Source organism: Canis lupus, chromosome 23 (genome assembly GCF_048164855.1).
Source record: "Canis lupus baileyi chromosome 23, mCanLup2.hap1, whole genome shotgun sequence".
Taxonomy (NCBI): Eukaryota; Metazoa; Chordata; class Mammalia; order Carnivora; family Canidae; genus Canis; species Canis lupus.
In genome coordinates this window covers 31,585,831-31,598,084 of record NC_132860.1, presented here as the reverse complement: position 1 = coordinate 31,598,084, position 12,254 = coordinate 31,585,831, and the positions used below count along the sequence as shown (strand labels likewise).

The window sequence follows — 12,254 nt, the reverse complement described above, 5'->3', positions numbered from 1 at the left end:
CGTCCAGGGACATTCTTAGGGCCAGGTCTGGGACCTGAACTTCAATCTGAGCTTCATGATGCTCACACTGTTGAATTAAATCGAATGAAGATAGTGGTTTTCTGGCTTTTATGGACGGTCATTTGGTTTCATCATCTGTCTCATTTGTTAATTCATTCAATTCTCATCCATGTATTTACTTAATGGTCATGTTTTAAACACTTGTACTAAGTGCTGGGGATACAGCAGAGGTGACCAGAACAGGATATAGGTCTTCAGGATGGTGGGAAGGCTTGCCCAAAGTCACACAGCTTATAAGCAAGAAAGGCAGAATTTGAACCCAGAGGAACAGGTGTCCTTAGACTTTTCTCTGCCAACAAAGCACAGATTGTGATCCTGGGCTCTTCCTTTCCCCACGTGAGGCAGTATCCTCTAATCCCTGGGTTTGTTATCCATTTTAAGCTATGCTATTGGGTGCCTGTAAAAGCCCTCACGCAACCAAAAATCTATGGTCTGATGGAATTTCTTTCTTTGTACTTTGGGAAGCTGGAAGCAGTCCTATAATTTTCAGTCCTGAAAAAAATTCATCCATGAGGTAAAGAGAATTCCCTGCTAGTGGCATGGCAATCAGAGACCCCATCTCACAGAAAGCAGAGCTGGGTCTTCCTGTATGGACATGGCAGCTGGCAGCGATGCTGGCAGTCATGGGGCCTCTTCCTCGCCCCTAAAGCCAGTCAGTCACCAGCTCTTATTGTTCTTAACCCTTAAACGTTCCTATTTCTCTTCCTGCTCTGATCTCAGCAACCATTATTTATGCCCCGTGCAACCTCACAAATGCCCTCGCCATTGTGGGGTCCCCAGCTTCCACTTTGGGCCAGCTTCAGTCCCCCATCCTGGCAACAAGGGAGGTTCTTTCAATAATTCAGATCAGATGATGTCACCCCTGCTTTAAACCTTCCAGGAGGGTGAGATGCAAACCCCCTACGCTGGCCCACGTTCCCGGCACTTCTGCTCCTACCAGCATTGACAGTCTCTTCTTCCACTCGCCCCTCACTTTTCTGAGTTGAGTTTAGCAGCTCAGACATTCAATATGCTCTCCCATCCCTGGGCCCTCATATAATTTCCACAAACTCTCAGAAAAAAACTGCTATCACTCTGTACACTTGCTTGTCCATCTCTCCTACTAGACCAGTGGGTTGGCAGCAGATCTGAAGCACCTGGATCTCCCAGCAAAGGCCGTGGCTTATGTCAGGTTCTTAATAGAGTTTTTCAGTGAGTGGAAAATAGAGAAGTGAACAAAGGCATTGCGGACAAACACGGCTGGTGGAACGTACTGATATGAACTTCGTGCTCTGTCACCCCTGCAGATGGCTTGATGGACTGCATGGACCCTGACTGCTGCCTCCAGCCCCTCTGTCATGTCAACCCGCTGTGCCTGGGCTCCCCCGACCCTCTGGACATCATCCAGGAGACACAGGCCCCTGTGTCCCAGCAGAACCTGCACTCCTTCTACGACCGCATCAAGTTCCTCGTGGGCAAGGACAGCACACACATCATTCCCGGGGAGAACCCCTTTGACGGAGGGTGAGTCCGCTGGGCCCCAGCTCCAGCCATGCTCTCTGCAGGAGAACGGAATCACCTCTAGGGCCACATTTCAGGGGGCGTGAGTGGGAGGAAGCCAGAAGGGCAGGCATCGAAGGCTCTTGATGGAATGTCACAGGAGGCAGAGAGGCAGCCTCGGGTACTCACACTTAGAAAACTGCTATCCCAGGCATTTGGAATTTTAATGAGCAAAGTTTTGTTGTTCCCGCTGGGTGATAGATGGAGAGAGTGAGAAATCAAAGGTCTGAGGGGAATCTTGGATCAATACCCTCTTTGCAGTCAGATATTACTGATTCTGCGGTCTCCAGATGAGCGGAAACACTTTAACACTGTTTACCCTCAGAGCTGATGTCCAGAAGACAGTGTGGGGTGGGGCACATCTGCTGGCACTCCAGGCCACCTTCCTGGGCATTCTTTCACCAGTGCACAGGTGTATCTGTCACACATTCGACAGTTTTTCACTGAGGTCCATTCTGTGCCAGGTCCTGTGTTGGAATCACAGACTGAACAGGACACAGTCCCTGTCATTGGTCACTCAGTCCACTAAGAGGATGAAAAAGAGACCAGTGTGGTAGACCAGAACTGTGCACCCAGAACCATCCCCCGGGAATGTCCAAGAGGTGCTCCTGGATAGGAGGAAACCATGACTTAAGAACAGTCTTAAAGATTAGAAATGGTTTGCTCTGCCAGGGAAGGGATGGTGTTCCAGGGAGAAGGAGCAGGTTGTGCAAAGACTAGGGCCTGACAGGGGACAGGAGCCAGCAAAAGGCAACCCTCTTTTCTCTGCTCCCCAGACCAGGCTCTGCGAACTAGACATAATATCCAAGAAGGAGCTACTTATAATGATTTTTTTTGAGATTTTATTTATTTATTCATGAGAGACATAGAGAGAGGCAGAGACACAGGCAGAGGGAAAAGCAGGCTCCCAGCAAGGAGCCCCGTGCAGGACTCAATCCCAGGACCCTGGGATCATAACCTGAGCCAAAGGCAGACACTCAACCACTGAGCCACCCCGGCGCCCGACTTATGATTTCTTTTGAATGTCTTCCAGTGTAATGATGCCTCTTATATGCAGAGCTTTCTCTATAAATCAGCACAGTTCAGCTGAGTAGTTACAGACTGTGTCCCTTCTGTGTCCATGACTTCTGTAGCAGAGAGTTCTTGCCCTGCGGGGACAGCAGAGTTGTGGCGATGGCAATGGCGATGGCGATGGGTGGGAAGGGTGAAAGCCATCCTCAAGTTCTGTTTAAAGGAGGAGATTGGCAAGGCTTAGTCATCATTTGGGCCTGAAGAATGCAGGAGAGTCTCTCACTCAGATGCCTTGGGAGATGGCATTGCCTTCATCAGATTGGGGACCTGAGAGCAGCAGCACTTGGGAGCAAGGTGATGACTCCACCCTGCACAGTAAGGGCAGGGACACACCGCAGCCAGGCGGTAGGAAGCACCCAAGAGATCTTGTAGTTCATAAGCAATTCTCTAAGCTCACACAGAGATTAGAGGTGTTGATTTGGGAGCCATCAACAGACAGGCAGGAGCACCCAGCAGTTTGCTCAAGGAGAATGTGTGAGGGAGGAAGAGCAGGGACCCGAGAAGAAATCACAGGGAGCCACCCTGGGAGACAGTGTTGTCATCTCCAGAGCACAACTGGGAATCCAGGGAGGATGCCTCACTGTTGGGACAAGATGGAGCCTGGGTCCTGGGCTTCACACAGCAGGACTGTGGGGTCCAGGGCACATGCCTCCTGCTGCCCCAGCCCTCCCCACAGGGAGCCCTCCCCTCAGGGCAGTGCTCTGAGCCCAGCAGGAGGGGCCTAACAGGAGTGGGCAAGAGCCTTCAAACTTTGACCTTCTTAGAGGAAAAAAGTGCATTGTAATCCAGATCTTTCAACTTACCTTGAGAACCTCAGAGCTTAAATGACCTTCCCCAATTCACAGGCTAGTCAAGTGGCAGAGCCAGGAGCAGAACTAGAGAGGAAAAACCTGTTCATTTATCTTGGTCAGAATTGCTGCTTTCATCTCTGGGTAGGAAGCTTCCTGTTCTTCTATTCAATTGTGTGACTTTGTATGTGTGCTCGTGGCCCATGCATTCTTGTAACCAACTGGAGATATGAGTATTATTCCCACCAAGGGGAATATTCCTTGCCCAGCTTTTCTTTACTGGACCCATTATAGGATCTGATGAGGGCTGCAGCTGGTTGGCTGCCGGTGGCTGTTCTGCCTAAGGAGTGCTTTTACTGTGCCATTCTGATCAGTGCCAGCAGAGACCACATCCCCTGCACATCTGGTGACCCACTGAGCCTGCTGCTTGCATGCCTCAGATCACGATAGGACCCACACAGGGGTTTTGGTACTGTTTCTCCAGCAGGCCTGACTTGCATAAGGAGGCAATTTCAGAAACTTGTACTGGGAGAAATGGACCTCTCCATGGAGGGGAAGAGTGTAGGCCTCGGAGTCAGGCCAACTTGTATTTGCGATCCTGGCTCTGTCACTACTGGATATGTGGCTCTGTCAACCTTCTAAACTGATTCCTCCAGGAGAGGACCACATCTTACTCATTTTAGCCCTTAGTAGATGCTCAAAACAAATATGCATACATATTGCCTTAAACAATGAAGAAATGGAGGGAAAGAAGGAAGGCAGGTAGGTAGGAGGGAGGAATGGAAGAAGAAGGATGAATGGATACATTATCTATTTTACTTAATTTTATACTGAGGATTCAGAGTCCAGGGAGGTTAAATCATCTGCTAAAAATCATATTACAGATGAGTAGCAGAGCCAGGAGGAGAAGTTGGCTCCCAGATCATTGTTTATGTATCTGTCAACTTGGGTTAAACTACAGATGCTTTGAAAGCAGAGACCATTCGTCTTTCCAAACCTATCACACTGAGGGCAGGGCCTGGAATATGGCATTCACTCTACAAATAAATGGATAATAGAAGCTTCTAAATGTTACAGTAAAAAATTCCTTTTACCTCATATGCACCCGAATCATTATGTCCCTGTTCCTCACTCATCAAGATTCAGAGGAAATGGCTGTCTATCACTACTAAGTATCCCCACACAGATTTTTATGTAAAACAAGCCCAAGTGACCAGAAACCTGGAAACATGAGCCATCAAATGCTTTTCTCATTGGACAATCCATGGGGACTTTGTTATCTTGATCTGGGTCTGCAAACCAGTGCTTATTTGCATAGTTGGGATAAAGTAGAATCCGTTACCAAGTTTGGGTTGTTGCCTTCCTTCCTTCGAAGGAAAGTGGCTTCATGGGAAGTGTCCAGGGTTTGATTCTTGGCTTTCCCTCACACCAGCTCTGTGTGGCCTCTGAGGAAATGATTTAATCTTTCTGTGTGGGCCTCCAGGTACCAATAGGCAGGAATGGTGACTATTTCATGAATGTCATTGAATGGATTAACTGAAATCAAGCACCTAGCACAAGGCTTGGTACTTAGGTGGCACCAAGTGGTCAGTAAATGGTAGCTTTTATGGCAGCACCATGGCCTGCTGAAAATAACACAAGTTTTAGAATCAGACAACTGGATTCATTTTATTTTATTTAATAAATTATCATACAATGTATTATTGGTTTCAGAGGTAGAGGTCAGTGATTCATTAGTCTTATGTAATACCCAGTGCTCATTCCATCACGTGCCCTCCTTAATGTCCATCACCCAGTTACCCCATCCCTCCACCCACCCCACTTCCAGCGACCTTGTTTGTTTCCTATGATTAAGAGTCTCTTACAGTTTGTCTCCTTTTCTAATTTCATCTTGTTTTTTTTCCCTCCCTTCCTTATGATCCCTCTGTTTTGTTTAGTAAATTCCACTTAAGAGTGAGATCATATGGTATTTGTCTTTCTCTGGCTGACTTATTTTGCTTAGCATAATACACTGTAGTTCCATCCATGTCATTGCAAATGGCAAGATTTCTTTTTTTGATGGCTGAGTAGTATTCCATTGTATAAATATACCACATCTTCTTTATCCATTCATCTCAGGCAACTTGATTCAAAATCTTCTGCATCCACTTTCTATCTGTATGACTTTAGGAAAGTTCCTTAACCTCTCTGAGCTCCAATTTCCTCACCTGTAAGAGCAGGTAATAATGTCTACTTTGCAGAGTTGCCATGAGAATTAAATGGAAAAAAAAAAAAAACAAAGTACATAAAGTTATCACCTCATTCTGACCACACAAAAAAATGCTTGCTAATTCTTTGATGATGATGATGATGATGATGATGATGATGGAGAAGATGATGATGATGGAGGTGGTGGTGATGGTAATGGTGATATTGTTATAAAGAGCTTCTAACTCTTTTTTAATTGGAAGTGCAACTTAATAGTAACCTATCCTCCAGGGAAGTCCAGCAGCCACCAAGAGAGGAACAAGGTTTGCCCATTGAATTCCTATCTGGAGAAAGGAAAAAGCAGCATCCACCAGCCAGCCAGCTGCCAGCCTGGGTTCCTTTTAGGGAGGAATCCAGTGGCACTCCTCCAGAGAGTGGGGTTTCTGATGGGCAGCCAGACCCAACTTGATGACTGTGTGGAGCAGTAACAAGGCCTGTGCCTGACAGAAACCACCCATTCTCCTGCACCCTATATGCTGTGGCACAGCTTATAGAGTCTGCATAGGAGTCCATTTGATGGGCTTCATGATGCAAGCTGGCATCCAGAGATCCAGCAGCATTCCTGAGCCCAGTGAGGACAGGCAGCCCCAGAGGTGCCAGTTCTTCATGCCGAAGGCCCCCAGCTCTGGGTCTGACTCAGTGAGACTCACATGTGAGCATGCTGGCACCACGGGAGGGACAAGATCTCAAACCCAGTGTGGGCTGACTGGAGCGCCCCTCTGTGAGGGAGGCAAGCAAGCCAGTCTTTGGTGCCCAGGGCTCTCCCCGGAACATCTTTCTTCAGAGACCTGACCCCATGTCTGAGATGAAGAAGCAGGAGGTTCTTCAGATCCACAGAGGACACCAGGAGTTATATGGGGAGTTCCTTGCGCTTCTGTGCAGCACCCCAGCTGGCACCAGAGGTCCTGGAGCAGGGGTGTCCCTCGGAGAAGGATGAGCAGCAGCACTTCAGCACGTGAGGGCCCAGCCAGGCATAATAGGCTCTAGGCTGGGCTGGACTCCTTGGAGGAAAGCACAGAGCTTCACTCCAAACTGAAGCAGGACTGCCAGAAGGACTTGGAGTAAAGAAGGCCTCCCTGGGGCACCCTGTATGGCTCATCTGTATCCCCAGTACCCAGCCCGATGCCTGACCCAGAGCAGGTGTTTCATACAGGTTCAGTGAATACAGTAGCTCTGTCTGACATTCTGCTCCTGCTGTCCTCAACTCCACATAAGCGACAGAGATATGAATGACGTCTGCTGATCTAACACAGGTCTAAAGTAGGAGGGGACAGAGCAAGCAGGAGATCCACCATCACCAGGTTAGGTGGCTTGAATACCGTCTTTCTTTCCCAGCCTGGAGGCCTAGGCCCCATCTGCTCAGTGGAACGCCTGTTCCTCACCTGAAGTCATGGGGAAGACATAATGTATGGCACCCTCTGAGTGAGATAGAAGGGGCTGCTCAGGTCTGTAGGTGCCAGAAGGATCCCCCCACAGATGGCAATGACCATCCATTAAAGGAGGACACATGACAGGACCCAGACTATGAAGCTTGGGACCAGAGAGTTGGGAAAGAGAGGGAAACATGAGACATTTCCTCCTCAGAGAACATTCAAGCCAGCTCTGTCCCTATGATACAATTTTGGTTGCACCTCTTCTCTTGGGAAGGACAGGCTGGACGTAGGACAGACAGACATATTCAGCAGAGTTGTAGATTGCCAGTGCCAGACAGGTTAGCTGATCTTAGGAAGAGGTTCTGACAAAAGAACCACCCCCAAGTTATTTGAATATCCATTCAGAGTATGTTTGAGGACACCGTATGGGTGAGAGAAATGTGATGTTGTCAAGTCTTTCTGGAGCCCGTAAGCCTAATAGCTGATCAACTCACTCAGGCAAGAAAGTTGAGTGTGGACAGATTGCTGTGAAAGTCAGCTGATGGGACACACTGAGCCCAAAGAGAAAAGACTTGAGGAGTCGGGGGACTTTAAGAAAAGGAGGGGGATGGTGACCAGAGGATTCATCCCAAAGGAGGCAGAGGATCATATGCTGTGGAGAGAGTCAGATCCTATAGGGAGGGGAAGACTGGGCCATCTCCGAGGGGGACAGAGCTGCCACACCACACAAGCTCCATTTGGTAAATACTGCTCTGTGCAAGGCCTGCGAGAAGCTAGGCATCTGTGCCCCCTTACCTCGAGGGCCCTTTGTGTGTCCCAATCTTTGTTAGTAATTGAACCCTTAGTGCAAAGCAGAGAGGTTGGCACAGACCAAGCCACACAAGTCAACCAATCATCCAGTGCTGAGTGTCTGAGGAGGGGAAGAGACAAAGTGTCCCAAGAGTTCAAAAGCATGGCCATCACTCCCACTGCAGACCTCAGGGGCTGCCTCTGGCACATCTTTGTGTCTCCAGCACCCAGCACAGGCCTGTCCCAGAGTAGGAAACAGTATATGTCTGGTTTTGAAAATGAACAAGCAAACCAACAGATGGACTACTGAGTGAAGACTTCGGGCGGGACGTGGCCTTTGGCCTGAGACAAAGATTTCAGTGAGGATAGTGGGCCATTAAAACATTGTTTATCCCACTTCTGGTCACAACAACCCATTAGTGCATCATGCAATCAATGTAGCAAGTCGAAACTATTTTTTAAAAAGAAGTAAATTTAAATGAAATGGGGTGCAATGGAATGCAAAGTATCCGCAACTCCGTGAGAAGGATGTGTGTTGCATGAAACATGGTTGGTTGTATGTGTGCGCCTGCGCCCACGCTGAGTAAGCTCCGTTGCTGAGTGTTGGTGTCAGTTAAACAAGACTTAAAAATGCATTTTAGACTGAGGAACTGGCATGACATTCCAGGATAATCAGAGAATTGAGAGAATTTTAATGTGGTTGGAGCATAATTGCAGTGATATTGTTTTCCAGATCAAAAGTCAAGAGCCATGCTCTAACATTTGCAATCAAGATGACCTTAGGAAGTTTAGGGTGTGTGATCCTGGTGTGCAGAGGGGGAGTGCAGGAGAAGGAAAAACACAGGGGACTATGCAGCCAAACAGGTGGCTTGGGGCAGGGACCGAGAAAGACCCAGCCCTTGCCTGCTCACTAACCAGATCAGTCTTTCATCTCAGTTAGGACTTAAAACTGACTATAAAGAGAAATGAAATAATGTTGATACCATGAAAGTCTTCAGAATTTCCTTTAGATCCTTTATAAAGACACAAAGTTTCCAGGAATTTTGAAAGCAAGGGTTTCCAAGGGGAAAAAAATAATGGAAAGGAGGGAAAAAAGGTCATGTATGCACTGTAGTCTTTTAGCAGCACACTGCAGATATGAAAGCCATATGCAGGTATCAGTGGCAAAGCAGTTACAGAAAGGCATTTGTGGGCCACCCCACCCTCATCCCCTGGCCCCAGGCCTTCCACGGCCCTCAGTAGCCCTCAGAGAGGCTGAGCAATAGAGACCATCTAATGGAGCTCAAATAAACATCAGCTTCCTGACAGCTGGCCTCTGAGTGAATTTATTATTGAATTATACTCCTGCGTTTCAGAACAAGCTGAGCTGACAGGCTACCCCATCAGTTTAAGAAAAGGGGGCAGGGAGAAAGACAATGATAAATTACCCTGACGGAAGATGGAAGAAGGTAAAGTTCCTACTTCCTCCAAAATGTCAGCCATTATATATTATTCATGTTGGTTTTTTAAAAATCCCTCCCCACATTGAAATGAATGTTTATGATGATAAAGCAACTAGGTAAATTTAATTCAGGATGCAGCCAGCAACTTCTCACATCATCCTGATGAGCAGCTAACAACTCCTCCTCTGCCACTTGATCATCCCTTTATTGATTTCAAAACCAAATTACGATCTCTGTTTGCTTGGTAGCTTGAGCTTGTTCCTAGCTGCCCATCACAGGAAGCATTAGCGAGGATGCTGTGCCGAATCGGGAACCACTCAGGGCCTACGGGGAGAGGGCCTGTGTTCAGGTCCTTGGGCAAGTGAGAGCAGATGACCTTGGGTGAGTGGGGCTCCACGTCCTCATCTGTAAGGTGAGGCTACCAACTCCCACCGTGCAGGCTGTTTGGAAGATTAAATGAGATAAAATACCTGAAAGCCTGATGGCTGGCATGTAGCACACATTCAGTAATAGCACCTGCCACTTACCAACGATGTTCCACGTGTCAGCACTGTTGGAAAAGCTTTGTGAGTTTCATAAGTAGTAACACCTCTACGTCTCCCCCTAAACCATATGACCTAGGGACTTCATCACCCTTCTTTTACAAATGGGAAATTGAGGCACAGGGAACTTGAGTAATCTGGCAAAGTGACAGGGCTTGTAAGTGACAGAGCCAGCAGGGTTTTTTTTTTTTTAATATTTTTTAAAGATTTGTTTATTTTAGAGAGAGAGAATGCATGAGCAGGGGGAGGGGCAGAGGGAGAGAGAGAAAGAGAAAGAGAAACAGACTCCCCACTGAGCACAGAGCCCCAGAGCAGGGCTTGGTCCCACTGCCCTGAGAGCAGGACCTGAGCTGAAATGGAGTCAGACAGACAGAACCATCCATGTGCCCCAGCGGAGCCATCATTTGAAGCCAAGCCAATCATCCCTAGAGCCCATGTGCCAAGCCCCCGTTACCGGCTTGGTCCTTTATATGGCCATCTCCACAGCTCCAGTTTGGAAACCTGTACAGCATGATGCTGCTACAACTCCACGACCCTAACTGGTCCTGACTTTCTATCTAATTCTGTCTGATGTGATGTAAAGCTAATGTGCAGTAGATCTTTAGTGCTTTAGAGCACCAGCCTCGGAGGCGGGGAGCCCAGGCTTGCATCCTAGCTCCCCTGCTTGCTGTTGTGATCTTGGACAAGTCTCACTCTGTGCCTCACTTTTTCCATCTGCTATTTGAGGATAATAATCCATACCTCATGGGGATGTCTGAGGATTAAATGAGATGTAAAATGCTTATGTGTCAGGGCAGTACGCATTCAATAAGTGTTAGTGGCCCTTGTCACTCATAGCAAGAGTCAGCATTATAGTGAGTTAGCAAGGACATTAATATTTTTATGGTTTTCAGTGCCACTACGAGAACTGGGAGAAAAACGAGAATCTTAGCCAGAAGCATTAGTGCCGTTACAGAATTGATGCTGATGCCCCAGCACCATGATGGGCGGAGGTGAATGGACCTTGAGACCATCAGCTCTTTGTGAGGGAACTTCGAGGTCAGAGAAAGCTCTTGGCTTAGCAAAGTAGTAACAGGACTCTCCTAAGCCCTGGAGAACATGGGGTCCTGAGTGAGGGCTCTCTCAAGCAGTAATTCCAGGGCTTCTAAATCAGGGACTTACCCAACCCTGATAAATTTCAAGCAGTAAGAAGTGAAAATACTGGAAAGCCAAGCATCACATTACTAGTACTAGCCTCAGTGGAGTGCTCAGGGTCAGGCCTTACTAAACACCTGTGCAGTGAGTCTAGCCAGTCTGATCCTGGAAGCGTCAAGAGTTGGCTTTAAGTGAACCCCATGGAGAGGGGCTGTGATGTGGAGAGATGCTACCCCTGGACAGTGTCCCAGCAAAAGAAAGAGATGTGCCTACGTGCCTCCCCTGCCTCTACCGCCTCCTCCTACCCCTACAGGGCCCTGTGGGTCCAACCTGCAGGCTTCTAGAATGAACCCCAATCTGAAGAGAAGGCTTAGAGCAGCCCTAGCTGCTCAGTCTTCTGTCCTTCAACTGCTCTGCTGTCTGACCAGTGGCTTGCCGGCTCTGCCAAATGGATTTCTACCTTGTCCCAGAATCCCAACCTCACTTTCTGTGCCTCAGTTCCTAAGGTAAGCAACTTTGTCCTCCTGCCACCCAAGGACTCTCTTGCCAGGCTCTCACCCCTGCCACTTGTGGTTCTGGAGCTCCATCCCTGCTCTGCTCAGCAACCTGAGCATTATTACCTACTAACATATGGACGTCCACATCCAGCTGCCCAGGGGAGCCACTTCATCATGGCTGTGCCCCTGTCAGACCCTCTGCCCTGCCCCTAGTATGACTCTTGCCTTTAACACTACCTGCCTATTGCTCCACATCTCACACTCAGCCTGCTGAGTGGACTTGCTGCAGGCCCCTTTCTGTGTCTCTGCCCAGCATTGTCCCCAGCTCAGGAAGTGGCTCTGATCTTGGTCCATCCTTGGGCCCCCTTTCTGGGCGAAGGAAGAGAAGTCTCCCTTTTCCCAGTGAAAGCAGAACCCATCCTGTGCTCTGACAGGAAGACAGGACATGCAGTCTCAGAATGGGCTTGTACACTGAGAGACTCCATCCGAAGTCACACTTTAGCAGAGCTGCCTCAAGTTTTTTTAACAGCACAAACCTGAGAATTCTCCTTAGAAGCAAGCCTCTGGCTACATAGCACAGAGAGCGGCCTATCTGGGCATGTTGCACAACTTTCCATGTCCATGTCCCTTGTGTTTCCAAGTCACGTCCCAGGCAGGACCTTGTTCCTCCAAAATAATGTCTACTAGCCAACCACTCCTGTTTCTCCTTTGCTACAACCAGTGGATTCATTTCTCTTACATATAGTGTTATGAATAGCCAAGGGCTCTGTTC

At 48.2% G+C, this 12,254-nt stretch overlaps 1 protein-coding gene across 5 annotated transcripts in view; it reads left to right on the top strand.

Annotated features, from left to right (window-relative positions):
* Positions 1–12,254, top strand: part of TENM4 (teneurin transmembrane protein 4) — a 2,813,748-nt gene that overhangs the window by 2,715,534 nt on the left and 85,960 nt on the right. For all 5 annotated transcript variants that reach the window (XM_072794810.1, XM_072794811.1, XM_072794814.1 and 2 more), the window contains one exon: positions 1,347–1,563. In XM_072794810.1, coding sequence (XP_072650911.1) covers positions 1,347–1,563 — 217 coding nt within the window. The remainder of the gene's footprint in view (positions 1–1,346; positions 1,564–12,254) is intronic.